The sequence below is a fragment of the Trichosurus vulpecula genome, chromosome 5, assembly GCF_011100635.1.
Source record: "Trichosurus vulpecula isolate mTriVul1 chromosome 5, mTriVul1.pri, whole genome shotgun sequence".
NCBI lineage: Eukaryota > Metazoa > Chordata > Mammalia > Diprotodontia > Phalangeridae > Trichosurus > Trichosurus vulpecula.
In genome coordinates, this window is record NC_050577.1 from 286,052,063 (window position 1) to 286,079,440 (window position 27,378).

The following is a 27,378-nucleotide window of genomic DNA, read 5'->3' on the forward strand; positions in this document are numbered from 1 at the left end:
ATTTTTCTGGCTGTCATGTCACACTGGTAACTCATGTGGAATTCAGACCGTCTTCTACAACCCCTGGCGCTTGTGCCCAGGACCTATTGTCTAACCATGCCTCCCCTTTCCTCTCTTCATGTAGTTGATTTTTTTTTAACTCAAGCATGCAGTACATTTTGTGATTTTTCTCCTAGATTGGTAAACTTAAATGACAATAATTTAATTAACAAATAAAGAATGGAAAATCTGAAGACTATTTACCCTATTATGTTAACAAAAGAAGAAACAGCTTGTTAAATTGATGGGTAGGATTTAATAAACCTTTGCAGCCTATTGTTTGGGGGCAGTGGAGATACCACTATATCCAGATGCCAGAGCAGGGGTGGGGAACCTAAGGCCTCGAGGCAACATGTGGCCCTTAGGTCATCAAGTCCAGCTCTTTGACTGAATCCAAACTGCATACAACAAATCCCCTTATTAAAAGGATTTGTTCTGTAAAACTTATTCAGTCAAAAGGCCACACACAAGGACCTAGAAGGCCACATGTGGTCTCCAGGCCACAGGTTCCCCACCCCTGTGCTAGAGATTCAGCTGGCATAAAAGATCATTAAGTATTTATGGTTGTCTTGGCCCAACCTCTTTCTGGCTCTACATATGTTAGCAACCTAGTCACATGTGAGATGATGCCTGAATGTTATGAAATGTTGTAGCAGTTTTTCATTGAGGGTAAAGATTTTTATATAAAATATTCTGCACAGTAGAAAGAAAATCTAATTTGGTTAGCTTGGCAGCTTTCATTGGACAGATGAAAAGTTCAAAGCTTCAAAATGAAATACCTTTCAGACACAAACTACTCCATCACTGTGCTCCAAGTTAGTTATTTAGAACAGTGATGTTAAAAAAAACAGATAAATGATAAGAGTCCAGGCAGCTAGGTGGCTCCATAGTGCATAGAGCGCCTGGCCTGCAATAGGGAAGACTCATCTCCCTGAGGTCAAATTGGATCTCAGACACTTACTAGCTGTGTGACTATGGGCAAGTCACTTAATCCTGCTTGCCTCAGCTTCCTCACCTGTAAAATGAGTTGGAGAAGGAAATGTTGAACCATTTTGGTATCTTTGCCAAGAAAACCCCAAATGAGGTCACAAAGGGTCAGATATGACTGAAAAACTACTGGACAACAACAAAAATATTAGAGTCACCACGATCAACTTTTAGCTTGCCTGTTAGCAAAGACTCAGGTACTTGACTTGAAACTAACATCTTCCAGAGTGTGGAGGTAAAGGGATATTTGCAGATCAGAGCAGCTACTGCAATTTGGCCAAAGGCAAGCTTCTAAGGAGTTCAGTTCTCAATGACCTGATCTAACTTTTTAAATTGCACTCATATACAGGTGAAAGACTTAGAAATTAGTCTAGTTGGGTTTGGGTCCCCTAAAAGATGGGCTACGAAGGTTTTAAATTCTACCCACAAATTTACTAAGCTATTTCTTCCTTTGTTAACATAACAGGGTAAATAGTCTTCAGATTTTCCATTCTTTATTTGTCAATTAAATATTTGGGTTCAAATTCAAGTCGTGATACTTTTACTAGCAAATGACTGAATCTCAGCCTACTTCCCCATCCATAAAATGGGGTATATACTTGTAGAATCTATTTCTTGGGGTGTTGAGAGGCTCTAATGAAATAATCTATATAAATCACTTGTTATATTCTCATCATCATCAAATGGACATGATGAAATCCAAAGGCCAGCCAAAAGAAACTATGAAGCTGGTTGGTCTATTATTGTGAGCTTATTTATGCAAAACAAAAACAAACAAAAACCAGGTTAGCAGTCTAACCAAATAATTTTAAAGACCAAGAACTGAAGTAATAGGGTCAGTTGGTACATGAGAAGTTTGTTTACATTCCTAAACCTCTTAAGAAATACTGTCAATTGACAAGTTCAGTGCAAAGCATTTGTCACCCAGCAACCTGAAGAGTCACTGCAATAGTTTCACAATGGGGTTCAAGTTTTGCTCTCAGAAAAGTATGCATCATGCAAAACCTTCAAGTGCTAAAATGTGGAGAAAAAAACACAGCCCCTGGCCCACAGATGGGCCTTGGTATTGACTGATTTTAGGTGGTTAGGCACAACAGGAAAAGTACAAGTTGTGGGGCCACAAAGTTTAAGTTTAGATTCTGCTGGATCTTGGGTAAATCAGTTTGATGCATTTGTTCCTTATCTGTAAAATGATCACAAACGATGACAGTACTATTCACCTCACAGGGTTGTAGTGAGGATCAAATGAAAAAATGCTGCAAAGTGAGTTGTAATCCTTAATATGCTATAGAACAGAAATGGTTATTCCTTGAAGAAAATGGTTTTAGGGTGGTGGAAGACAATATTTCTCCCTCATCAAGACACAAAACCTAAAGTCCAAAATCTACTTTGCACCTGGCCTGCTAAATAAGAGGATTACATTTTTGAAAAAGCATTTTTTTCATGCAGCATTCCTTACAGTCAAAAAAAAAAGTTCCTGAAAAGTTGTATGTAGACTAAAGTGCTGTAAACTGATTTTGGGCACTTTGAGGGAGTTGGTTATTTAATGGAATTTTGTGGAGATTCTTTTATGATGAGAATACTGACCCACTGAATTACATACGATGTAAGTTCTGTGTTTCTCCTATCAGGTTTTCTTTAAAGAAGGGTTCACTTGTCTTTACCTGTTCCTATTTCTCACTGTTTGAAAGCATCTGAAAGAAACACCACACAGTTCTACAGTAAGGACTGTGATGAATGCACTGTTGTTCTCCTTGGAAGGTGATCCTATACCACAGCAGAGCATTTGCTCTGAGTTGCTTTTCAAAGAGGATTCTGCTTTGTCCCTTTCAACTCTTGCACTCCATCTCTTTGGTAAGCAATGGGCCCCTTTACGGACAACCAGCTGGTGAAGGATGCTAGCTGTGGCCATGGGACAGAGTACAGTTCATTGATCTATATGGAAATTGAAGTTATGACCTTGGCCTCATCCATAGAGTCTCTAGCCAATGGAATTAATCACAGACTAATATAACTAGGCAGGAAAAAGCAAGAAAGAAAAGTATGGGTTTATCATTAAATCATATAAAACCTTAGTGATTAAACTATACTGGACATGGGCACCTGGAGGTATTAAAGCAATAATAATGAAGTGTTAAGATTTAGGCAACTTCAAGCATGTGTATGGTAGGTATAGACAATTTCTCAATCAATGGCATTACTCCACATCAATCAAAAAATCATCATATCTCAAAAACTATAATTACTTTGATAAGCATCTTTCCTTGAACATAATCATTTCTGTTAGATTACTAACGGAAAAGGAAATTGTTCGTAAAGATCTTTAACCACATCTTTTGTGGATGTGGTTCAATCAAGGCAAACTGTCTTACACTTTCCTGTAGCTGTGCACTATGCCATGAAAGCTCATAGTACCAACAGTCCTGCATAGAGCACGAGAAAGAGTGGTTTCACACTAGAGGTGAGATGGGGATGGAGAATATCTCCACCATCAGGGCTCCTGTCTTCACCACCTGAAGTCCACTTTCCTTTCACTGCTCCTCCCTTGTTTCTTCCATCATCATTTCCCCTTAACCTGAACCTTAGACAGGCTGATTTATCTTTATTTATCTTTAAGATTTATCTTTTAAGAAAATGTTTAAAGGTATGGCCAATATGGTAGAGTAGTGGGAAGAAATACAGCCAATGCGGCCAATATGGTGAAGTGGCAGGAAGAAAAACAGCCGAGCTCTTCCCCCTAAGCCTCCAACTCCTCCAAACAGATCTAGAAAATATACCAGATTTAAGTTCTGACTGGGAAGTCCGAGAATAAAATCAATGAGTTATTTTTTAGTCCAGGCTGGTATAGGGAGACACAGAAGTCTACAGAAGCTAGGGATGGGATGCAATCAAGCCAGAACAGCCCCATGGAACATTCCAGAGCAGGAGAACCTGTGCACAAACACAAGAAGTGCTCCCAGATGCTAAAGAGATGGGCCTAACTCTGTGCAGGGTACAGGAAGAACGTCAACCTGACAGTTCTGCTGCTCATTTCCTCATTTTGGGTCACAGATGCAGGGCATGTGAGGAAGGGGTAGGCAAGACAGGATGGTACTCCGGCTGAGAAGCAGTTGCAGGCCTTAACCTGTTGTGTCAACAATCTGGCTAGCAGCTGTTGTGGGGGTGTAAGACCAACCCAAGCCCAACAACAAGAACGCTACCAGCACACTGCAAAAGCACAGGTTCTTTTGATTTGCTTAACTAAGGAAAGCTACGTTTTAAGGGGTTGACAAGCTTACTTTAATTCAGCATACAAATATCATTCACTTAGTTCAGGGGAAAAAGCCAGCACCCTGAACTTCAGAACAAATACAAATTACAAACATGGACAGACAGACCATATCTGATTCAAATCCCAATACATAGTTACCAGAGTTTAACAAAGTCCCAGCATCTGGGTTACAAGCTGGAGGGCCCTTAGCTACAGCTGCCTGGGAGTCTCTGAATCAGCACACCAGCACGAGTGAGAGCCATCTAGGTTCAGCCCGGGAGCTCATAACATGGGCTGGCCCAGAGTCACTCGCGCCACCACTGCTGTGGGAAAGAGCTCCAAAGAAGAGAAAGCCAACCCCTGGTTTTATATCTTTTTCAGCGTCAGGGGTGAGTCACACATGTGACCTAAAATCGTCACAAAGAGGGGACTTAAACCCACATGGTCTAAGAGCCTCTGATGTTCCAAACCTATCACTCAAACTCATGTGTAAAACTAGGCCCTCCCCTGAGTTAGCCCCACCTTGGGCCCCACCTTAATTACCAATCCACACCCACATAGGTTTTACACCTAATAGGGGTTTGGGCCTGGGGCTTAGCACCTAGTAAGGCTCAATGAAATACACTGAATTACTCAAAGGAGACAAAAGCCAACTAAATGCTAAGAGCCCATTTTGCTTACCAACACAGCTGTATACTGAGGAAGGACAGAAGGAAGCTGTAGTTGTATGGCCAGGACCCCAGAAGCATACCTCCTATTGTAGTGTAAAACCTGCAGGGGCAGAAGCAGCACAAGAATCCCAGACCAAAGGGTAGCCTACAATTGGTTCTGTTACTCTGTTTCAACAGAGCCTTTCGCTGGCTGAGAGTGGATGAGTCCAGCAGAAGTCTACCAGAACTTCAAAGGAGTTAAGTCCACAGGTGCTGATCAGACCCAAACCTAGGTTAAGAATTTGCAGAGCTCAGGAAGTAATCAGACACTGCCCTGGATCAGATCACTTTGAGAATACTGAAAGCTTTCAGGTCCCCAGCTTGAGCTGTCCCAAGATCCTGGAATAATACAAGACTTAATACCCTGAGAAAGCAGAAAGACCAGTCCAGGCATTCTCTTCAAAAGTACATGGAATCTGGCCTTAACATAAAGACTCAAGTCAGGGAGTAGGCTGGAAAAATAAGCAAACAAAAAAATAATCCCACAATAAAAAGCTATTATGGTGACAGGAACATTTAAGACATAATCCAGAAGAAGAGAATGACTCCAAAACATCTACAAGCAAGAGCCTCAAAGAAAAACAGAGCTCCGGCACAAGTTCAACTTGAATTTCTGGATAATAAAGCAAGCATTTAAAAAAAGAACTAAAATGTTTTTTATAAATGAAATGAGAGCGCTAGGGGAAAAAATTGGAAAAGAAATGTGAGTCATGGAAGAAAGAATTGAAAAGAGGAATTAACAGGCTGGCACAAGAGGTACAAATCCTTGCCCAAGCAAGAATCACTAAACAAGCATCAAACTCCCTGAAAATTAGAATATTCCAAATAGAAGCCAGAGACTCCAGGAGGAAAAAAAAGAAATTGTCCCAAAAGTCTTGGTAAAGTTTTAAGCAACTGCCTGCTCCCCTCCTGGCACTAGCTTAAAACTATGCTAAGACTTTGGGAGATTCCAGATTAAAACAATGTCAAAAAACTGGGGGTGGGGGGGTGGGGGAGAGAAAGTGTAAGGTATCTGCCCCAGAAAACAAATCAAAGAAGAATAACTTAGGAAAGCATTGGTCTATCCAAAAGCTATGAGTAAAAAAAGAGCTTAGACAAATTATTTCAAGAGATCATAAAAGCAAAGTCCCCAGAGGGCAAAGTGGAGATAGAAAGAATTTACTGGTCATGTCCTAAAAGAAACTCGAAAATGAAAGCTCGCAGATACATGATAGCCAAAATCCAGAGCCTCCAGGTCAAAGAAATAATGCTGTAATCAGCTAGAAACAAGGAATTCAGGTACCAAGGAACCATAATCAGGCTCATGCATAATTGAGCAACCGCCACTACAAAGGCACGGAGAGCTTGGCATACAAACGATATAGGCTTACAACCAAGAATAAGTTACCCAGCAAGACTGAGTAATTAAGGAGGAAACAAATGTACTGTCAATGAAAGAGAAGAATTCCTGATGAAAAGGTCAGAGCTGTGTAGAAAGTTAAAAATACAAACACGGGAGTCAAGAGAAACAAAAAAGTGTTAATATGAGTGATCACAAAGAACTAAATAAGGATAAATTGTCTACGTTCTAATACGGGGAGAAAATGCATGTGACCCCTAGGAACCCTTCAACATCATGGATCATAGAGTCTAATTAGATACAGCACCTGGGAGCAGTTCCATTCTATCAATGATTTTAAAAGGAGAAGGAAAAAGGAAGGGAAGAGAAGAGGAGGAGGTAGAAAAAGGATTGGGAGAATGATATCTCATAATTGTGGTATGTAAGCAGAAGTCAATACAAACAAGGACAAAGGGGCAGGGGAAGAGAGTCACACTGAAATTCACTGTCATTTCAACTGGTCAAAGGAGAGAAGAATATACAAACACACACACATGTACATGGTACTCAACAGGCAAGCAGGAAGAAAAGGAAAAGGGAGGAATAAGAGAGAGAGAAGATTAAGGGAGGGATTAGTCCCAAGCAAAACAAACCCTAAGGATAAACAAAAAGGTTTGCAGCAGCTCTTTTTGTGGTGAGGAAGAATTGGAAATTGAGGGAGTGCCCATCAGCTGGGGAATGGATGAACAAATTATGGTACACACGTGATAGGATACTACTGTGCTAAAAGAAGTGACGAGAGCAGAGTCATGAGAATAATTTACACAATGACACAAATAATTTTAAAAGACTTGGGAACTCTGATCAAAATGATGACTATGATTCCATAGGACTCATGAGGAAACATGCTATCCATTTCCCAAAAGAGAAGTGAAGGCCCTGTAAACTGAGATTTTTTTTTTTTGGAACACAGCTGATGTGGGAATTTCTTTTGCTTTATTATATATGTTTGTAACAAGGGTTATGGTTTTCTTTCTTTCTCAGGGTGGGGCATGGAGGAGATGGGAGACAAGGTGAATTTTTGCTGACTGAAAAAAAGGTAATTTAAAGGAACTTTTAATGGGGAGCTCCAATGTGCCAAGCACTTTATCTAATACTGTGGACCGAGAATTTCTGATATGGGTGAATACAAATAAAGATGTTATCACCTTATCCTCAAGATCCTCGAGTCTGGAAATTCTTTGTATCCCCCCCCCCCCCCCCCCCCCCCGCTTTTTTTTTCAGCAAGGGCAAGATCAAAGGAAAGAAACCAGAAGGGAGTTAGATAAGAGTTTGAGAATCACTAAACAAGAATATTGTTGTTAAAAGAAAAAAAAATAGAATATGTCATTTAACTCTATTTTTTAAAAAGAGCATTATGGTACAACTTCAAAGGGACTTTGTGGTAGCTATGAGAGCAGAACTTTGTACTTATTGTACCAACAACAGGATGGGAACTGGGAATTTTTTTAAAAGGGCTAATGCAAAAGATGTGTAATCAGAGTTATGACCTTCTTCTGTTAAATGCTCCTCACTGCTAGTTGTTGCTTTTTATGTTAGAGTAAACCAAAGTGAAATCTAAAATGACCCTATAAGCCACTCTCCTGTCCCCAAAACCCATCACCTAAATTGTGCCCCCCCTTTTAAAAATAATTCTATAGCTGGCTCATAAAGCAGCTGAAATAAATTGTGTCAAAGCTTGACAACCACCCCCACCCCTTTCCAAAAAAAAAGTACATAAACTAAGACTAAGAACGGAAAGGTACAGCTTGAAAGGAATATTTCTGCAAAAACTTCTACTGTCTGAATATAGCAATTCTGCACATAATAGTTCATTGCCTTTTCCCCTCAGTCCCTATTACCTTCATAATATCATTGGCACAAAAATACTTTGGATTAAATTATTTCAGAAACATATGCTCTCTTCATGTCTAAGTCTTTGCTCTTAAGAAAACTTTATGAGTGCTTTGAAAATATAAAAATATATCAGCATGGATACTTCTCATTGTGTATATATTTAACACCTAATGCATTTTCTGAATTATTTTAAAATGCTGGGAGAGGTGGCCCACACCTGTAATCCCTGCTGGGGGTGGGGGGTGGGATGGAGGGAAGCTGGCTGAGGGATCACTTGAGCTTGGGAGTTCTGAGCTGAAGCTGGATTTAGGCTGCTCAGGTGTCTGCACTAAGTCCAGCACCAATAAGTCCCTGAAAGTTGGGCCCAGTGCAGAAAGGGCCCAAAGGGATTGGCCTGTGAATGGTTATGGGAGATAAGGAGACACAATCTGCCCTTCAAGACCACCTCCCCCCCCCGCAAAGATATCATTGTTATGTATTCAAATTTTCCTTTAAATTTTCACTTAATCTCCTTACCTGAGAAGCAATTATATTATGAAAACAAAAAATTTAAGAATACAGTGGCTTGAGATTCTTCTGCAGCTTTAACAGGGACAACAACATCCCGTGTTTATGACCTTTCTAATGCAATCAAGAATTTTAGGTTCTCTTGCTCTCCTTTTTTCCTCTCTTTTTTTTGGTTTTGTTTCTTCTTTCTCATGATTCATTCCATTGGTCATAATTCTTCTTTACAACTTGACCACTGTGTAAATAAGTTTAATGCGAAGCTATATGTAGAAGATATATCAGATTCCATGCCATCTTGAGGGGGAAGAGAGAGAGGAGGGAGGGGAAGAAAATCTGGAACTCAAAAACATGCAGAACTGAGTGTTGTAAACTAAAAATAAAAAATCTTAATTTAAAAATTAAAATTAAAATTAAATAAATTAAATTAGAAAATTTGACTTTCAAACACAAGAATCAAGAGAAGCATGAAAAGGAAACAAGAAAGAGAAATCATAAGGGACTTGCTAAAGTTGAACTGTTTTGTTTACATTCCTACATAGAAAGATGATGTGTTATGATTCATGAGATCTCAATATCATAGTACCTGAAAGGAATATGCATATATATATGTTTTTGTACATATATATATATATAAGTGAATGTGCATGTATGTATATATTTATGTGTATATATATATATACATATATATATATATATATATATAAAGAGAGAGAGAGAGAGAGAGAGAGAGAGACAGAGGACACACAGGGTGAGGTGAAGATGAAGGGAAGATATCTAAAAGAAATAAAATCAAATTAAGGGATGAGAGAGGAATATATTGAGAGAGGGAGATAGGGAGAGATAGAATGGGGTGGATTATCTCACATAATGGTGGCAAGAGGAAGCAGTTCTGTGGGAGGAGGGGAGAGGGCAGGTGAGGGGGGAATGAGTGAATCTTGCTCTTGTCAAATTTGGCCTGAGGAGGGAATACCATACATACTCAATTGGGTATCTTACCCCACAGGAAAGAAGAGGGACGAAGATTAAAAAAAAAGGGGGGATGATGGAGGGGAGGGCAGATGGGGGTGCAGGTAATCAAAAACAAACACTTTCGAAAGGGGACAGGGTCAAGGGAGAAAATTCAATAAAGGGGGATAGGTTGGGAAGGAGCAAAATATAGTGAGTCTTTCATAACATGAGTATTGTGGAAGGGTTATACATAATGATACGCATGTGGCCTATGTTGAATTGCTTGACTTCATAGGGAGGGTGGGTGGGAAGGGAAGAGGGGAGAGAATTTGGAACTCAAAGTTTTAAAAACAGATGTTTATAAACAAAAAAAAAAGTTTTTGCATGCAACTAGAAAATAAGATACACAGGGAATGGGGCGTAGAAATTTATCTTGCCCTACAAGAAAGGAAGGGAAAAGGGGATGGGAGGGGAGTGGGGTGACAGAAGGGAGGGCTGACTGGGGAACAGGGCAACCAGAATATACGTCATCTTGGAGTGGGGGGGAGGGTAGAAATGGAGAGAAAATTTGTAATTCAAACTCTTGCGAAAATCAATGCTGAAAACTAAATATGTTAAATAAATTTAAAAAAAAACCAGAAAAAAAGAATTTTAGATTCTCGAGGTTTATATACCAAAGAGAAATATTTTCCATAGACCAAAAAAGTACTTTGTTAAAATAATATGAATAACAATAATCTTGACCTAACTAATGAATAAAGGACCATTGACTCTCACATATTCATGAATGCCATTTAAGAGTTTTGATTATCATAAGGAAAAAATGTGTTATCACAATAAAATAGAGTCAAATTATAACCTGTCAACAGGGCATATGTTTTGGATTCAAACAAATGGACATAGAGAAAGCTCCTGAGAATCACCTTTCAGGTAGGTGATCTTGGCCATTATTCTACTCTAGATTTTACTCTCCTTCCCACTGCAGTGTCGCCTTCTCAGTTCTCACTTCTTCTAATCATCATTACTTCATTCTAAGTATAAGATAAAAATAAAATGAAATTGATAAATGGTCTTAGCAATTTATTTGCTGAGAGATGGGCAGCTACCTAAGATGAGAACGTAAATGTTGCTAAAATTTGCCATTACATTTAAGAATAGATGGGTATGATAGGCATCAAAAGGTCCAAGACTCTGAAAACCCTGAGCTATTCAGTGTTAAACTACGGGTAATATGTATTTGCAGCTGGAGTGTTTAACTTTCAAGGACACCTTGGAAAACATTCAAATGGCAGCCACAACTGTGACTGAATATAGCTAGAAATTAATCTTCTGTAAAATGGGTATAAGAAAAAGTTATTTAAAGGAGTTAGATTTTCATCATTCCTTTCACTTACTTGCACAGGAAACCAAGCCATAAGTAATTACAATTCTTAGAGATCTCCTCCAGAGACTGAGTGAAGTTATAAAACATCCTGAGAACTGGCTACAAGAAACCATTAACAGCAACAGGAACATTCCATAACACAGCATGCTACTGTTAGTTCTTGGGATTTAGTCATCTTTAGGCACTTTGAAATGGTTGGACACATTAAGGTAATGAAAACAGGTCTGTATTAAAGAAAATCCATGATAGTATTTTTCACAATTCCTATCATTAACTATCTCTCAAACCCACTCAGGCTACCTTAAGGTCTTCTGACCAAAGTGGGATTCTCACAATAGATTTGCTGCATTATAGGATTAAAAGGTAATTTTACTTGTGGACTTCTATGCCACTGAAAGTCATAATGGGATGATCAATTACAAACTCTAACTGCTAAAGTCAATGGCCTTTTTTAAATTAGTTGAATTTCATTCAAATTCTATATACTATCTTTTCCCTGCTTCAAGTTCCTGGAATTTTTTGTTGGAATTCTGTTTGGAATTTGTGTTGGGGATAGGGCTGGACTTTGCAATTTCATTGGTACTGGGAACTCCCAGATGAGGCACTTTCCTCTACAAATACAGATGAATGTCTTTCCTGCAATTTATAATTAGAGAGATGACTTGTTCAAGTGCACACACAGTTAAGAGGTGAGACTTAAAATTGGGTCTTCCAGTTCTCCCATCTTCTCCACCACCCCTTTGATCAATTCTGTTTTGGACTAGGATAGAGTTCCCAGGCTGGAAGCTGTGGAGGTGGTCAGAAGTTGGAGTAGGTGGGGCTTCCCGGACAGATTTATGAAGCTGAGACTGGGTATGTCGCAGACCCTGTACGAACTTAATGAGAGAAGCCCTTCTATACCACATTTTAGTCATGAGTCTCAACCCACTAGTCTCAGCTATAGCTTTATGGCTAAATTTGCCTTTTTGCATCTTCTCCTTGCTTAGATTTATTTATCAAATTTTTGCTTCTGGGTATATCTATGTGAAGCTGGTGGTTTTATGGCTGGTCCTGTTATGCCCTGCCCCACCCTCTCCAGTTTCTCCATCTTGCCCCAGCTCACCCCACTGTTTTTACTCCCATCTCCACGGACCCCACTGTTTGTACTCCCATCTCCACGGACCCCACTGTTTGTGTTCCCTTCTCCACGGAAATAATCCTGCCTCAGCTTGTCCCACTGTTTGTGTCCCCATCTCCACAGAAATCTAATTGTGTTCTTTCCCTTTAAATACTCTTTCTCTCCCTTTGCTCAGGGCTGTTCGATTTGAGTAATTACTCTGAACAGTTGTGCGCTTCAATAAATCCACATCTAAATTTATATCCGGGTCTTGCTCACTTTTTTTCGGCACAACATTTCTGGAGGCCCCAGCGAGATTTGGGGGTGGTTTGTGGCACCCCCAGGCCTGGGCCAGGTAGGGTCTCGTCCTCGGGTAGTGGGTGTTTCCTAGTCCCGACCTCTAAGGGGAGCCGGCCTCTGAAACATTAATAATTGGCTTTTAGGCCAGACGTTTCAGAGCCCCTGGAGCTCGAGAGGGAGAACTAACCCACCCCCTGACGCGGACCTACCCTCTATTCGGACTTTTGTGGATCAAAAAAAAAAAAAATCTTTAGGGGAATCCATCTCTGAGACATTCCAGAGCCCCAGAAGGTAAGTTGAGTCAGGTTTCTGTTTTCTGGTGGGAATTCCCTTCTGGTTCTGGTGGAGATTTGGGGCTGCACGCGGCTTTAGTGGTCAGTAAGGTTGGGAGACAGACCTAATTAGTCTGACAGGCCTTCTGAAGCACCATCTCCCAGGCATGCTGGAGACGGTCCAGCCTCTGCCTGTTCTGGTTTCTGGTATCTGTTCCGGGGTGTCTCTCTGTTTTGTGTTTTGTTGTGTTTTTCTCTGTCTGTGCCTGTACGTGTGTGTGTCCGTGAATGAGTGAGAGTAGCCTGTCAGCTGCTACAGCAGCAGCGGGCAGCAAACTCCCCCCTTGCCCCTCCCTATCACACTGGCATTCCTGAGGAGGGAGCAGAGCAGTGTCCATAAGTTAAAGTCAAGTTGTGGGGGGAGACTGATTTATGTTGAAGATGGGAGAAAACAGGGTATGTGAGAAAAGAAAGCCTGAGAAGTGTTAAGACTGAGTTCTCAGGGCTCTGGCATAATCTCCACTCAGAAAAAGGCAGAAAAAGGCCCCAGAGCTCTGGTCAGGTTGAATGAGCAAACCACACCCTTAAAGAGTTTCTATCTAAACTTGTCCTGGAAAGCCAGGAGAACAGGGTCACTCTACTCCCTCTGACCTTGCTCTGCAGCCGAGGCACCCCTAATAAACTAGGTTTGACACCTCTGAAATTCTTTTTGGGCGGCCCCCTCCTATTAACGCTTCCCTCATTAAGTTCATACAGGGTCTGCAACATACCCAGTCTCAGCTTCATAAATCTGTCCGGGAAGCCCCACCTACTCCAACTTCTGACCACCTCCACCGCTTCCAGCCTGGGGACTCTGTCCTAGTCCAAAAACATACAGCCTTTGGTCTCGAGCCTAAGTGGAAGGACCCTTACACTGTCATCCTGACCACCCCATCTGCATTCAAGGTTAACTCCATTCCGGTCTGGCTCCACCACAGCCTATGAAAGCAGCTACATCCACACAATGGAAGGCAGAACCCCTCGAGAACCCCCTAAAGCTAAGACTGTTCTGATCTCCTTCTTAATCTTCCTATTAACCCCTTCCCTGGTCCCTGGCAATCCCCATGCCCCCAAGCTAAGCTCTACTTGGGTAATCACTACAGGGAACAAACAGTCCTGGACTTTCCAAAATCCCGAAGTCATACATCTCCCCCTCAATACCCCTTTTCCCCAGCTGAGCCCGTTTGAGGAACAACCTGTAGATGCAGGCTACCTGCTCTGTTGTACTTCAGGATGCCCAACCACTTGTGCCTGCCCTTGTGTCATGGCCTACAACCTCCCCTCAACTGACCCCAGCTTATTGTCCTAAACCCTTTTGACCCTGCCTAGAGAGGCCCGATCTCTCGGGTACTGGGATTCATTATTATCTCTTGGGTGACCATGGGGTTGCCACACGTGGGAGAGACTGTGACCCTGACTGTGACTAAGAAGCCTTTACCAGGTCTCCATCCTATTGGCCCAATAGGGAACCTGGCCATCCCTGCCCCATTAGGGAACCTAGCCATCCCTGCCCCAACATCTATTACTCAGGAACCCCACACCTACCAGGTTTCCTTGCTTGCCCTTTTATTGGCTGTTCATAAGACACTCAACAGTTCTAACCACATGCTGGGCAAAAATTGTTGGATCTGTGTTAAGCCCCAGCCTCCTTACTATGTAGTGGTGGCACTAAATGTCTCCATCACCCCTACCTCCAACACAGAGAACTGCCCTCGGCTCACCCTTGGACATACAGGGAACAGGCCTTTGCCTTACATCATCTAACACCACTTTATCCAGTTCTCAGTATGGTTCCATTTGCAAACAAACTCAGGAGATTCAGGCCTCCAGCTCAGACTACTTCCTGGCCCCTCCTGGAGCCTGGTGGGCGTGTCATGATGGCCTTACCCAGTGTATCTCTGCTACTGTGTTCCTCAGACACCAACAACACCCGGAGGGCCCCCTGTGCATCTTGGTGGCCATAATTCCCCAGGTTTCCCTCCTCCCGGGTGAGGAAGGCTGGTGCTATTTTTCCCCCGAAGGGCAACCAAGTTACTGTCAAAGGCGAGCAATACCACTCCTCATCCCCATCTTAGTGGGCCTGGGGCTTGTGGGCTCTGCCTTCACTGGGACGGCAGCCCTAGTCAAAGGGGATCTCAACCATAAGGCCTTAAGTGCACAGGTAAACACTGACCTCTCCCACATAGAGCAGTCCATCTCAGTCCTAGAAAAACAAGTGGACGCATTGGCAGAGGTGGCCCTCCAGAACCGCAGAGGCCTTGACCTTCTTTTTCTCAAGCAGGGTGGTCTATGTGTGGCCCTGGGAAAGGCTTGTTGTTTCTATGCCAACAACTCTGGGGTGGTGTGGGAAAGTCTGAGGTTGGTAGGCCAAAATATTGCCAATAGATAGAAGGAGCTGGAAAACTCTGAGAACTGGTATCAGTCCCTGTTCCGTAGATCCCCTTGGCTCACTACCCTGGCTGGCCCCCTCCTCCTCTTCATTATAGCTCTGGTTGTAGGCCCCTGCCTCATTGTTTTCTGCAATTTGTTAAGTCCTGCATAAACTCTGTAAAACTACTATTGATTAGGGATCTCCATTACCAATTTGCAAATCCCAGTCCCCCTGATTCTTGTGACAGATCTCCTGAGAATGTGTCAAAGAATTGACACACTTAAAAAAAGAAGTGGGGAATGTTATGCCCTGCCCCCCCCAGTTTCTCCATTTTGCCCCAGCTCACCCCACTGTTTTTACTCCCATCTCCACGGACCCCACTGTTTGTGTTCCCTTCTCCACGGAAATAATCCTGCCTCAGCTTGTCCCACTGTTTGTGTCCCCATCTCCACAGAAATCTAATTGTGTTCTTTCCCTTTAAATACTCTTTCTCTCCCTTTGCTCAGGGCTGTTCAATTTGAGTAATTACTCTGAACAGTTGCCCGCTTCAATAAATCCACATCTAAATTTATATCTGGGTCTCGCTCGCTTTTTTTCGGCACAACAGTCCTGTTCTTGGACACTTTTACCTCTGAGTCGCAGGTTGACCATTTCTGTGCTGTATGCCCTGAAACCCTCTATGGTATGTGGCTTCTGACAGGCTCATCTGAGCAGTTTTCTTCCTTTTCCTCCATTTTCAGTTGAAAGCCTTCTTGGTCCTCTCTACTAGACTCCAAACAATTATATTTTCTGTACCTTATTAGGTATGTTCCACATCTGCCTAGAAGTCCATCATCTTTGTCTTCAGTTTCTTACTCAGAAACCTTACAGTTCTAGTGACCTAGGTTCCTTCTGATGGTATCTTTTGTGCCCATATGAATCGATGGGAGTGGGAGGTTTTCCATCATAACCCGAACACGTACACTGGGAAGACAATAGCCTTTAACATATCAGGCTGACAGTTTCTCCAAGACCCCCCAGCAGTGAATCACCAAGGCCTACTTTCATCTCTTCTACTGCTGATCTTTACATTTCTCCTGATAATACCTATGAATCCATATGACCATTCTCTAGACCATAAGAAACTATTTTTTTCTCTATCTGAGGAAAGAGCCTCATGCCTGTCACTCTAAATATTCAGTGGTGCCTCTTCCCTTCATTAGCTATTTCTTCTATCTTCCACCGGTCTCCCAGAGTTAGGATTCTATTCTGCCTGATGCTGACATTAACTGTCATTGATGGCAAAGGCAGGTCAGTCCAGCTGAAGCAGCAACATACCCTGAAGAAGAGACTGCAATCAGCATTTATCAGGCTGGTCAAACTACTGTGACCACTGGTAAAGTCAGTCTAGGATCCTAAGCACAAGAGTCCGGGAAGCAGCAGTATCATCCAGAACCATCAGCCCTACTTCCAGCCCCGCCTCAGCAGCCATTATCATCAGGGAAAGGAGCCCCTGAGGAGATACAACCTGGTAACTGTTTGTGAAACTGATGTCAGCCTCACCTCCTCTTCAGTCATAGTCCTGAGAACCTGGCAAAGTAAGTCCTCCCCAACAAAGCCCTCATCGCATCAAATGGCTCAACATTAGGAACCGAAAAGGCTTTCTTAATGGAAAGGACATGAAAGATGATGCATTTCTGTTTGCTTTGCTATTGTGACCTAAGGGCCCGGGTGTCTTTCCATCAGAACAGAAGTAAAAACTTCCTCCAAATATGTGGCCTCCGTTAGAACGTGAGCTTCTAGAGGGACAGTCTACCTTCTCTATTTGCACCCCCAGTGCCAAGTACAGTGCTTTGCACTTAAATAAAGGTGTTTTCATTCATTCACTCATTCATTCAAAGCCTCTTCTTCCTTAAAGTACATCTTCATTTTTTTTTCCAGAAAAAGATTTCATTTTCCTTGCTAACATGAAGACCATGGATGCAAGTGAGGTTTCCATAGCTGTTATGTCACATGGCTATTATAGAAATGCCAATATTGGCACCTTTCTGCACCTCCTGGTAATAAACTTCTTGTTCTTCACCCCAACTAGACCTGAGGCCTGAAGTGCCACTATAGCCAGGAGTTGCGTTGCCTACTAGTCTCTCTTCTTGATCAGCTGTCTTTGATGGGCAATTAGTTCTCTCCTGCCAAGTCCACAGGAAACAGGGCAGTCCTTTGAGCAAGGTCATAAAAAAGCATTGCAAAAATAAAGGTTGAATAGAAATAAAGATACTAGAGGTTGTTCTGAAAAGCAATGGGACATGGAACTTGAGAATGGCTAAACAAAGTGTAATATAGGAATGTAATGGAATATTATTGTACCATAAGAAAAAATGAATATGAAAAATTCCCAGAAGCACAGTTAGATTTATATGACATGGTTGGAGAGTGAAGAGAATTAGGAAAGCAATGTACATAGTAAAGACTAATGCTGGCTGCTATGTAATTGCGGGGCAGCTAGGTGGCGACATAGTGCACAGAGTCAGGAAGACTCATCTTCCTGAGTTCAAAACTGAGCTCAGATGATTCTTAGCTGTGTGACCTTGGGCAGGTCACTTCACCCTGTTTGCCTCGGTTTCCTCATCTGTAAAATGAGCTGGAGAAGGAAGCAGTAAACCACTCCAGTGGCTTTGCCAAGAAAACCTCAAATGGGATCCTGAAGAATCGGACATGACTGAAATGACTGAACAACAAATGTAATTACGACCAATCTTGGCCCCAAAAAAGACATGATAAAATGTATTTCCCTCCAATTCTTTAGCAGACAAGGGGGACAAGGGAAGCAGAAGGCTGCGTACATTGCCAAATGTGCCTAGTTTAAAGACATTTTTAATTGATATTTTGTTTTTGCATTACCTTTATCACCCCAAATGTCCTTTCCCACCCTCCCCAAGGCAGCCATCCTTTTAGCAAAGAACAAAAAAGAAAAAAAGCAGTTTGGCAAAACTACCCAGAACATCTAAGTCCAATAGCACAGACAGTACTCCATTCCTATATCCCTCCATCTTGGCAAAGAAGAGAGAAGAGGGATTGGTTAGTTTTGCTGGATTACTTTTTTCCTTTTTTTTTTTTTTTTGTTACAATGAATGGTGCACACATAGAAGGGGAGGGATATAATCAGAAACAAACACATACATACATATCATTAACGTTAAAAAAAAACCCAACAGGATAACTGGAAAATATTTGGTGAAAGCTTGTCAAAATAACGAGAATAAAAATGAAGCTCTCAATTTTCCTCTGGTGCTCCTTGAGACCAGGGATTGCCTTGTACTTGTCTTTGTATCTCCAGTGCTCAGTACAGTGCCTGGCACATAGTAGGGGGTTAATAAATGCTTACTGATCACCTGAGTACATCGAAGCTGAAGTAAAAGACCTGAGGGTTGTAGATGTTCTTGGCAAGTGTGAGGTAAATGGATTAGCATCATAGGATCATAGATTTGAAGCTGAAGGGGCCTCTGTTGACCTGCTCATTTTAGTTAATATGACTTGAATCCATCCATGGAAGACTATACTGTACTTCTGGATACCTCTTCCCTGGCTTCATGCTCTGGCATACACCATCAGAATTTGTGAGTAACAACAGAAGTGCTTTCAACATTACCTTATTTAGACCAGGGTTTCTTAAACTTTTTTCACTCACGACCCCTTCAGCACTTCTTAAACTATGGGTCGAGACTCCGTATGGGACCCCCCCGTTTAAGAAATCCTGATTTAGATGAAAAAATCTGTTATTTTTTTCTACAAATGCTGACAGAGGAGCATTAAAATGAAAGAACAATCATCATCACCAAAACAAAGGACATGTTTCTTACCAGCACATGGCAAATTTAGCAGTGAATTTCTGTATGATTCTCTAAATACTAATTTTCCTTACCTGACTACCTTCTACCTATCTAAAACCATTCTCATAACCAGTTTTGAGAAAAAGAGGGAAAAAAGATTTGTAAAAGTCCCAACTAAAATACAGAAAGCCCTCCCCAAGGCCTCTTAATTCTAGTCCTCTCCTTTGTTAATTACATCCTATGTCTACAGCTTGTTTGTATATATTTGTTTGCACGTCGTCTCTGCATTTGACTGTAAGCTCCTTGAAGGCAAGAAGTGACTTTTTTTTTTTGGTATCCCCAGAGCCTAGCCCACAGCAGTAGATAAATAAATATTTACTGACTAACTGATTGTTAATTCTTTCCAAGAGGAAAAAAAAAGGTTGACATAAAACTATAGGGAACTGTGTTAGTATGAAGAGTCAAACCTTCAAGGTTGTATAATTTTTTGAGTTTAGGTATTCCTACTGACATAAAAATCGCTGTTATTAAATAAAATTGAGAATTATTTTGAATGATAAAACAGAGAATTAATTAAATCTAGTCAGGAAACAGGAGATCGGAAAACTTGGTCACTCAGTTTAGCAGTTTAGGAGAAAAAGAAGAAAAAAAATTCTCCGAGAATTTTCAAAAGCTGCTGCTAGACAGAGAAGACAGACTAAATCAGCTTACCACTTGAACCATTTTGAGATATCTGGCATATCTTGGATCCTTGGCTACAGTTAAGATATGTTCTGCGGCCGCTTCACATTTCTGTGGTCCAGTGTCTTGTATACTCTTCTGCTGTAGAGAGTATTGTGTATAAATCTTTATGTAATTCAGAAAAGGGGACTGTCATTCTATTTACAAAGGATGCTTCTTTTTTAGAATTCTAAAGCAACTAACAAGCTTTAATCCCCAAAAGAAAAATCATATTTCTAAGACTTAGATTAAAAATAAACTGAGGTATATCTCAAAATATTTGTGCACACCCAAATAACATTTCAAAAGAGGTTAACTTCAAGTTTGACATACTGTTTTTGGAAAGAGAAACTGTGGTAGGAAAAGACTCCTTTCAAAATCTGAAAATTCTCAGAAATGTTAATATATGGGTCTCATATATATATATGAATAATAGAAAGACATTATTTTAATGACACTTTATCATCATTCCTTTAATTATCAAACTAATCTAAACTGTTTTAGGGGCAGTCAATGACATCCTTAAGTATGTAAAGCTGGCTCATTTGGATCCCTTACTAAATATTTCAATTTAACTGTGTAAAGCTATTTCTACTTCTTAGAAAATGGTACTGAGGGGCAGCTAGGTGGCGCAGTGAGTAGAGCACCGGCCCTGGAGTCAGGAGGACCTGAGTTCAAATCCGGCCTCAGACACTTGACACATGTACTAGCTGTGTGACCTTGGGCAAGTCACTTAACCCCAATTGCCCTGCCAAAAAGCAAAAAAAAGAAAAAAGAAAAAAAAAGAAAAAAAAAAGAAAATGGCACTGGGAACATCACTGTATGGTAAATAGAAGCCTATCTCATAGATGAAATTCTCAATTTTGAAAGTTTCACATACATATAATTATTGTTTCAAAGGTACAGAAAAAGAAAAAAAATTGAAATATTTGGACCTGTGATTTCAGCAGTGCAGTATAACTCCCAGTGTGGAAATTCTCTACACCATCAGAGACTAGCAAATGTCATTTATAATCTTAGAGCATTGAAAGGCTAAGTGACTTGCTTATAGTTACAGGGTCAGTATGTGTCAGAGGAAGAAAATGACTTCAGGTCTTCATAACTCCAAGGCTGGTCCTCTAGAGATCCATTATGTCATACCATCTCTGAGTAAGACTTATACAATTCTCTCAATATTTGCTACACATCACACTGATGTATGACCTTCAAAATTTAAATATGTGTGTGTGTGTGTGTGTGTGTGTGTGTATACACACATACATATATATATTTCATATTCACTGCTTCAATTTTCTAGTAAATTGAACCCTTTTACTCATGTGAACATTCGAGATAAAGTTAATGATTAGGAATTTAAGCCAGTATTGATAGTTACTTTGTGTTCAATTCTCTAAAGCAGAATCTGTATGCAGTTTAATAAAGAAAACTTAACCAAATGAAAAGGAACCAGGCAGTGAGTCATTCACTTATGAAGGTCTAGAATAGGGAGATCTATTCAAGTGTAGCATGCCTGTCTTCTGCTCTCTGAGAGTTCAATACCTGTTTTATATAGTAGTAAATGAAAATACATAATACAATTTAAACCAGAGGCAAGTCTGACCAAAATCCCAAGTTAGGCTAACAAGAAATATTCCCCAAACCTCTGAAGTCTCTCAAAATGAAATGTTTAATAGTCCTAAATGTACTACTAAAAAATTTAGGCACACTTCATATTTTGTCTACATGTAGGTGAGCATGTGGAGATGAAACCACTAAATTAATTTTTAAAAAATTCAAACAAGCTTCCAAGAATATTTTTATTTATGGACAGTAAATTTGCACAACAAAATGGAGCAACTCTCAGTGAATACACTTGTTTAATAAATTTTAATTCGTAACTCTTAACTCATGCTGTAACCAAGACTTCAATAAGGTTATATAACATTTTGCATTTCTGACATTTGAATGACCGTCTTGGATCATCTACCATATCTCTCAACTGGCCCTAATTTTATTTCAGAACTCACCTCAATCTGCATGAATTAACTATTGCTCCTGTAACAAATGGTAATATCTGACCCTTGAAATAAAGGTTGCAGAAAATCAGTGTGACATTTTAATTTAATGCTTCCTAACTCCAAATCACGAGCTAGTCCTATATTTAGGCCACGGGTTGAGAGGTATGGGTCACGAACACAATATACATGATCACCCATTACTGCAAGGTTTTCCAAACATATTTGGTGTTGTCTTACTTTAGAAAAATACAGATTTAGCAACTGAGCTAATGGCGGAGTCAATGGAAAATGAAAATGTGTTCACTGGCATAGCAGTATCAAGATAGTTTACATATGTATATCTATTTCAAGATTACGTTGAATAGATTTTTAAAAATTAACCCAATAAGCATGCAACATCATCAGAGGCTTGCAATACATGCAATGAATGGGCATACTTTATGGATATTCCAGTTGAACCGATGCACAGTTTTTATGTAAAACGGCAATACATTGTACATCCACTTTATCTTAGATACACAACACTTTATCATCACCCTGAGTTTGCAAAATATGTTAGAAATCTGGCAGAGTAGGGCTGATTAGTGTTTTTCCTAAGCAAAACAACGACAACAACAAAAATCCCCGTTAACAGTTAATACGCTAGGGCCACATTAACTTGTCAAATACATTTCAGAGACAACATTCCACAGCGGCACCTAAAAGGCCTAAGCCAAATTTCATCCCTGTGTCGCTTTTAAGTTTGCAGGCAGACATTTTAACAGGTCCAGGTGTACCCTGCTTAATGGTAAATGTTTCCATGCAATCGCAACTTTAGGCAAAACAGGAAGCAGTCGACTGCTATAGAAACAATGCTATGAATGTGAAGGACCCTCCTTGAGGGCAGGATGGGAAGGGAAGATGTTGGCCAGAGCTCGTCCAGAGTCTGAAACATGGGGAAGAAGGGCTAAGCACCAAGGAAAGGGGCCCTGGGCACTCTGCTCCTCAGCAGGGGCTGAAATGGGTGGAAGGTTTGGGAAGACCTAGGTATCGTGTAGGAGGAGGGCCTGAGCAGGGGAGAAACAAGTGGGCAGAGGAGACTTGGGTGCGAGGGAGCACTGAGACATAGCCTGCCACAAGAACTCAGCCTCTAGAGGCTGGGATGGGGTCAGGTTTACATCAGAACAACTACGCTGGCCCAAGACCATGGGGCTGACAAAGGAGAATTAACTCAAATGAAAGTGGGGTTTCCCATTGTTAAGATGGAAGTTTTGTTAAACTGTATTGCTCATGTGGATTAGGGTAACTTTAGTGGGATATGCCTGTACAATTAAAGATAATTACAAGTAAGTGTATAAAGGAGACAGATGTAAAAATTTCAGAAATCTCATTTGGGGACAAGAAAATTTAGTTTGGTTGAAAGAACAAATAATCCTTTAAAGAAAGGTAAATTCCTGTCCAACAACTGTACATATTTTTGGAGGCCCTAATGATAAATGAAACTATACACTGTGTACCAAATGAATATTAAATTACCCAATTGTAGGGACTTATTTCTCTAATCTGCATCCAAAATGCATGTCTGAATATACAGCACAGTAAGTACTTTGTTCACAATAAGTACAAATAAATGTTGAATTAAATATATTTAAATAAAAGTAAAAAATAAATGACTACAGACAGAAGTACACAATTCCATACAGGTGAATGGATATCATTATTTTGTGATAGCCATTTAAAGGATTATAAAAATGGTCTTGCTTATTAGTCTTTGAACTAAATACCTCACTGAAATAAATATCTGAAGACTGTCCTTATCTCAGATTGTCCTGAATGGTAAAAAACTTAAAAAGAACTTTTAATATGCTTTGTAACTGGACAACAGCTTAAATTAAATCCGACAAAAATTTAAAAAACCATTAACTGTTGGAGGTGAAGGGTAGAATCATATTCAAGGTTTTTTTTCCTAACTCCCAATACTTCATGTTTCCCTTTTTAATAGTTTTAAGGAAAAGATGAAAAAGTTCAACTTTAATCTGAATTTCTGAAATGACCACCCTCAGAAAGCAGGCCACTTGAACAAAGACAAACAGGAAACAGAGGCTGACAGTATTTTTACACTTCATATTTTAACTCATTTGAAATTTAGAATTTACTCTTAAAACTTTTCCATTTTTCTTTATCTCTTCTTTCCACCCTAGTTGCTCTTCCATCAGGTTCAACCATGAGGACATATTCTTTGGGAATTAGATATTAGTCCTCAGTACTTAAATACTTACCTCAGATTGAGGAGACAGAGATGACTGTTGACCTGAGGGGGCTTCAGGACCACTTGTAACACCATTTACATTTGCAGTAGATATTTCAAATTTAACATCTTCTAGACCCGGAATAGATGACAGCTGAACATAAAAAATAAGTTCCAACATATGAGGATAATTCTGAAAGCAAATCAGGTTCTAGCTACTATTTTTGCAACGGCCTCATCAAGTTAGTACTCAGATCAGGGGTTTTGTGTTACGTACTCTTTGGGTAGTGTGACAAAGCTTAAGGTTCCCTTTTTGGAATAATGGTTTTAAATGCACAAAATAAAAATATGTAGGTTTGTAGAGGAAACCAATTATATTGAAATGCAGTTATAAAATTAAAAAAAAATAAAGCAAGTTCTAACTTGATAATGAACTCCTATCTAGACCATAGAAATTTACAGGTATATAAAATTTCTAAGAAATATTTTTTATGTAGAAAAATATATTAAAAATATACATTGCAGTTGGATTTATCATTATCTCTTAGTTTGTTTATAATTCAATTTCCTTTCCATTAATAGTTAACATCTTCCAAGTTGTATGTACATTCACAGTGCACTTCAAACTTATAAAATGGTCACTGTGAGGTAAGAACATGGTCACTACTAGAAAATATGGATTCAGAGACATTTTCATGCCACAAGTTAATCAAGATAGTGATTAACTCTGAGGAAAAAAACCAGCTTCTCAGGAGAGGGCCAAGTGTTAGTGCAGGCTTCTGAGTCTCCAAGATTTCACCGAGAGGGAGGGAGTGGCCACCAACTTTCCTCATCAACTCATGAAAGTCAAGCTGTATGTCTCTATTAGAGAAGGGGGCTCTACTTCCAGGGGAGAGAAGGAATCACTGGAAGGTGACACTGATATAGAAATGGAAATGAACGTCAATAATGTATTTTAAAAGAATAAAAGTAAAATTGAAGTCAGAAGCTGAATGGGCTAAATTACGGTCTGAATTTCATGTATTATGTAAATGTATCCATTCTAGTTATTAGAAGATGCTGGCATTCCAAATGAGAACACAATCAACTTAAAAAGGACTGAGCTATTAAAAAAAAATCACCTCTATTAGAAACCTAATGAAATTAGATCCCTAGTCTATCTATACAGAAAGGGAAAGGGAGAGCAGACTGTATAATGATCTCCAACCCCAGTTTTACAGTAAACTTCCCATTAACTGAAGCATTGGGGGATTTTTTTGGCCTGATCGAACTGATATAACCCTCCAGTTTAATTTCATATGTATAAACATTTTAAATATTCATCACTGGGTATTGCTGACATAGAAAAAAAAATTATGGAAAATTAGATAATTCTGGAGCTCGAAAAATTTAAGAAGAGATCTAAAACAATTTTGTAGAGGCCAAGAGAGAATACCAAAGATGAAGTTGCTTTCAATAGGGCAAATATTTGGCTGATTTTAGATTAATCATTCTTTAGTAGCATTTCCCAAACACTGTTTCATAGAATGTTAATAAGACTTCTATGAGAAATGGTTAGTGATATTTCTCTCTCCAAATACTGAATACATAAAATTTTATACACATACATACACATATAAATAAAACACTGTGACAATTTTTTTAAAATTGAAGATAATGTCGTGTCTTTAGTGCCTAAACTACCCTGACTAGTTTATTTCACCCCAGCTTTCCAACCTGTTGCCAGATCTTATTATTTCTTCCCTCTACAATATCTCTTCCATCCATCCTTTCTCTCTCCTCCTCTCTAGGCAGACCCTCACTCCCTCTGCTTGGATGACCATGAGCCCTTCCTAACTGGTCTCCCAGTCCAATCTCTCCCCTCTCCATACAGCTATCAAAGTGATTTCCCTTAAGTGCGGGTCTGATCACGTCACTTCCCTAGTCAGTAAACTATGATGGCTTCCTCTTTCCTCTAGACTCAAATAAAAACTCTTCTGTTTAACTTCTGAAGTCCTTTAGAACCTTGCTCCACCTAGCATACTTTTATAACCTTCTATGTCCCTGTGCTCTGCACTCTACAATTCAGCCAAACTGGCCTTGCTGTTCCTCACAAACGATTCTCCATCTCCTGTTCCCATTCCTTTGTGCTGCAAATGCCTGGAAGGTAGTTCTATTTTACACTTAGAATCCCTTGTTTCCTTCAAAACTCTGCTCAAGAGATACCTTCTACCTGAAGACTTTCCTCACCTCCCATGATGCCCAAGGAGAATGCCTTCCTCCACAAAAACAACTCACCATGTATTTTGGTGGTATATATTTACGTTTGTCAACATTGCCTTCCTCACTTGAACATAAATTCCTGGAGGGCAGGGATGCTTCATTTTTCTCTTCCTAACTCCAGTCCCTGGGCACAAAACAGCACGAGACATCACCCTTGTGATGTCCTTGGTCCTCTTCAAGAAGGAAGGAGGAACACCAACACAGCACCAACAGCACAGCACCTCGAGAGCAGCAGGCACTTGGTCAACGCTTGCTGACGGACTGACGTGCCCGTAATCCCATTCCCCAAGAACCACCAGTCCAGCTCTTCTGGGTTCTGTCGATCTATCTCAAGCCCCCAAATGCTCTGTGGCCAAATAAACTCAGGAAATGCTATTCTTTTTTCTTCCCTGCTCCCTTGTTGCAACCACTGGCATGTTTGGCTTGGTTTAGAGGTATGGTCAGAGACTAAGAAATAGTTTCATATCCCATCCTCCATCATGTCTGTTCCTATCTCCTTTTTGAAGAGACATCCTAACTCCCAACTTCACTGAGATTCAGGAACCGGAATGGGAGCATCTTCAATTCCCTTCCTTTATTCCTGAAAACTCACTATCGCCATCCATTCTCTCCTTCTTCCATTTTGTCTCAGAGAAAGAAGTATCTGTTCCTTGTAAAAACGAATTCTCTCCCTGTGCCCCTGCTCCCCTAGTCTACGGCTTTGCCATCATAATTGTCCTCTCAATCATCTGTGTTGCTTGAGATGACTGTTTCCCATGTGCTTATGGATATGCTCAGCTTCTCCCCAAAAGTTAGGTCCTGATCATCTTAACTGCTCTAGCCACAGTCCCATTTCTATGTTTCTCTTCACTGATGCCAGCATGGGCACAGTGCCTAGAGCTGTGTGACAACCAGTAGAAGTCACTGGCTGAGTTGCAGTTTTGTCAAATGAAGATTGGGGTAATAATTCTATGGATCTACCCCACAGAGCTGTGCAGCTCACACGACATAACAGAAACACCATGCTTCACAAATGCCAACATGCCAGATGACTGTAACCTGGTAGGATTATTCATTCTCAGAAAAGGTTATCTACATCCTGTGCCCCTGCTTCTTTACAATGTGCTCTCTTCACAAACTCTATCCATTGGCTTTCATTCACTGTCCTGTTCTCTGGGAAGTCACCAGGGCCCGCCTCAACCCCAGATCTCAGGGCCTTTTTCTTTTCTCCATCCACTTTAACCAGTCTGGAGCTCCCTTCTCTGCCACC

At 40.4% G+C, this 27,378-nt stretch overlaps 1 protein-coding gene across 2 annotated transcripts in view; it reads right to left on the reverse strand.

Moving 5' to 3' along the window:
• The window catches only part of WASHC3 (WASH complex subunit 3), a 55,422-nt gene that overhangs the window by 15,117 nt on the left and 12,927 nt on the right, over nucleotides 1-27,378 (reverse strand). Inside the window, exons 4-5 of one of the 2 annotated variants that reach the window (XM_036759714.1) lie at nucleotides 23,899-24,021; nucleotides 19,635-19,742 (exon numbers count right to left, since the gene is read on the reverse strand). In XM_036759714.1, coding sequence (XP_036615609.1) covers nucleotides 19,635-19,742; nucleotides 23,899-24,021 — 231 coding nt within the window. Of the gene's footprint in view, nucleotides 1-19,634; nucleotides 19,746-23,898; nucleotides 24,022-27,378 lie in introns of both variants that reach the window. The other variant, XM_036759713.1, reaches the window with a different exon arrangement.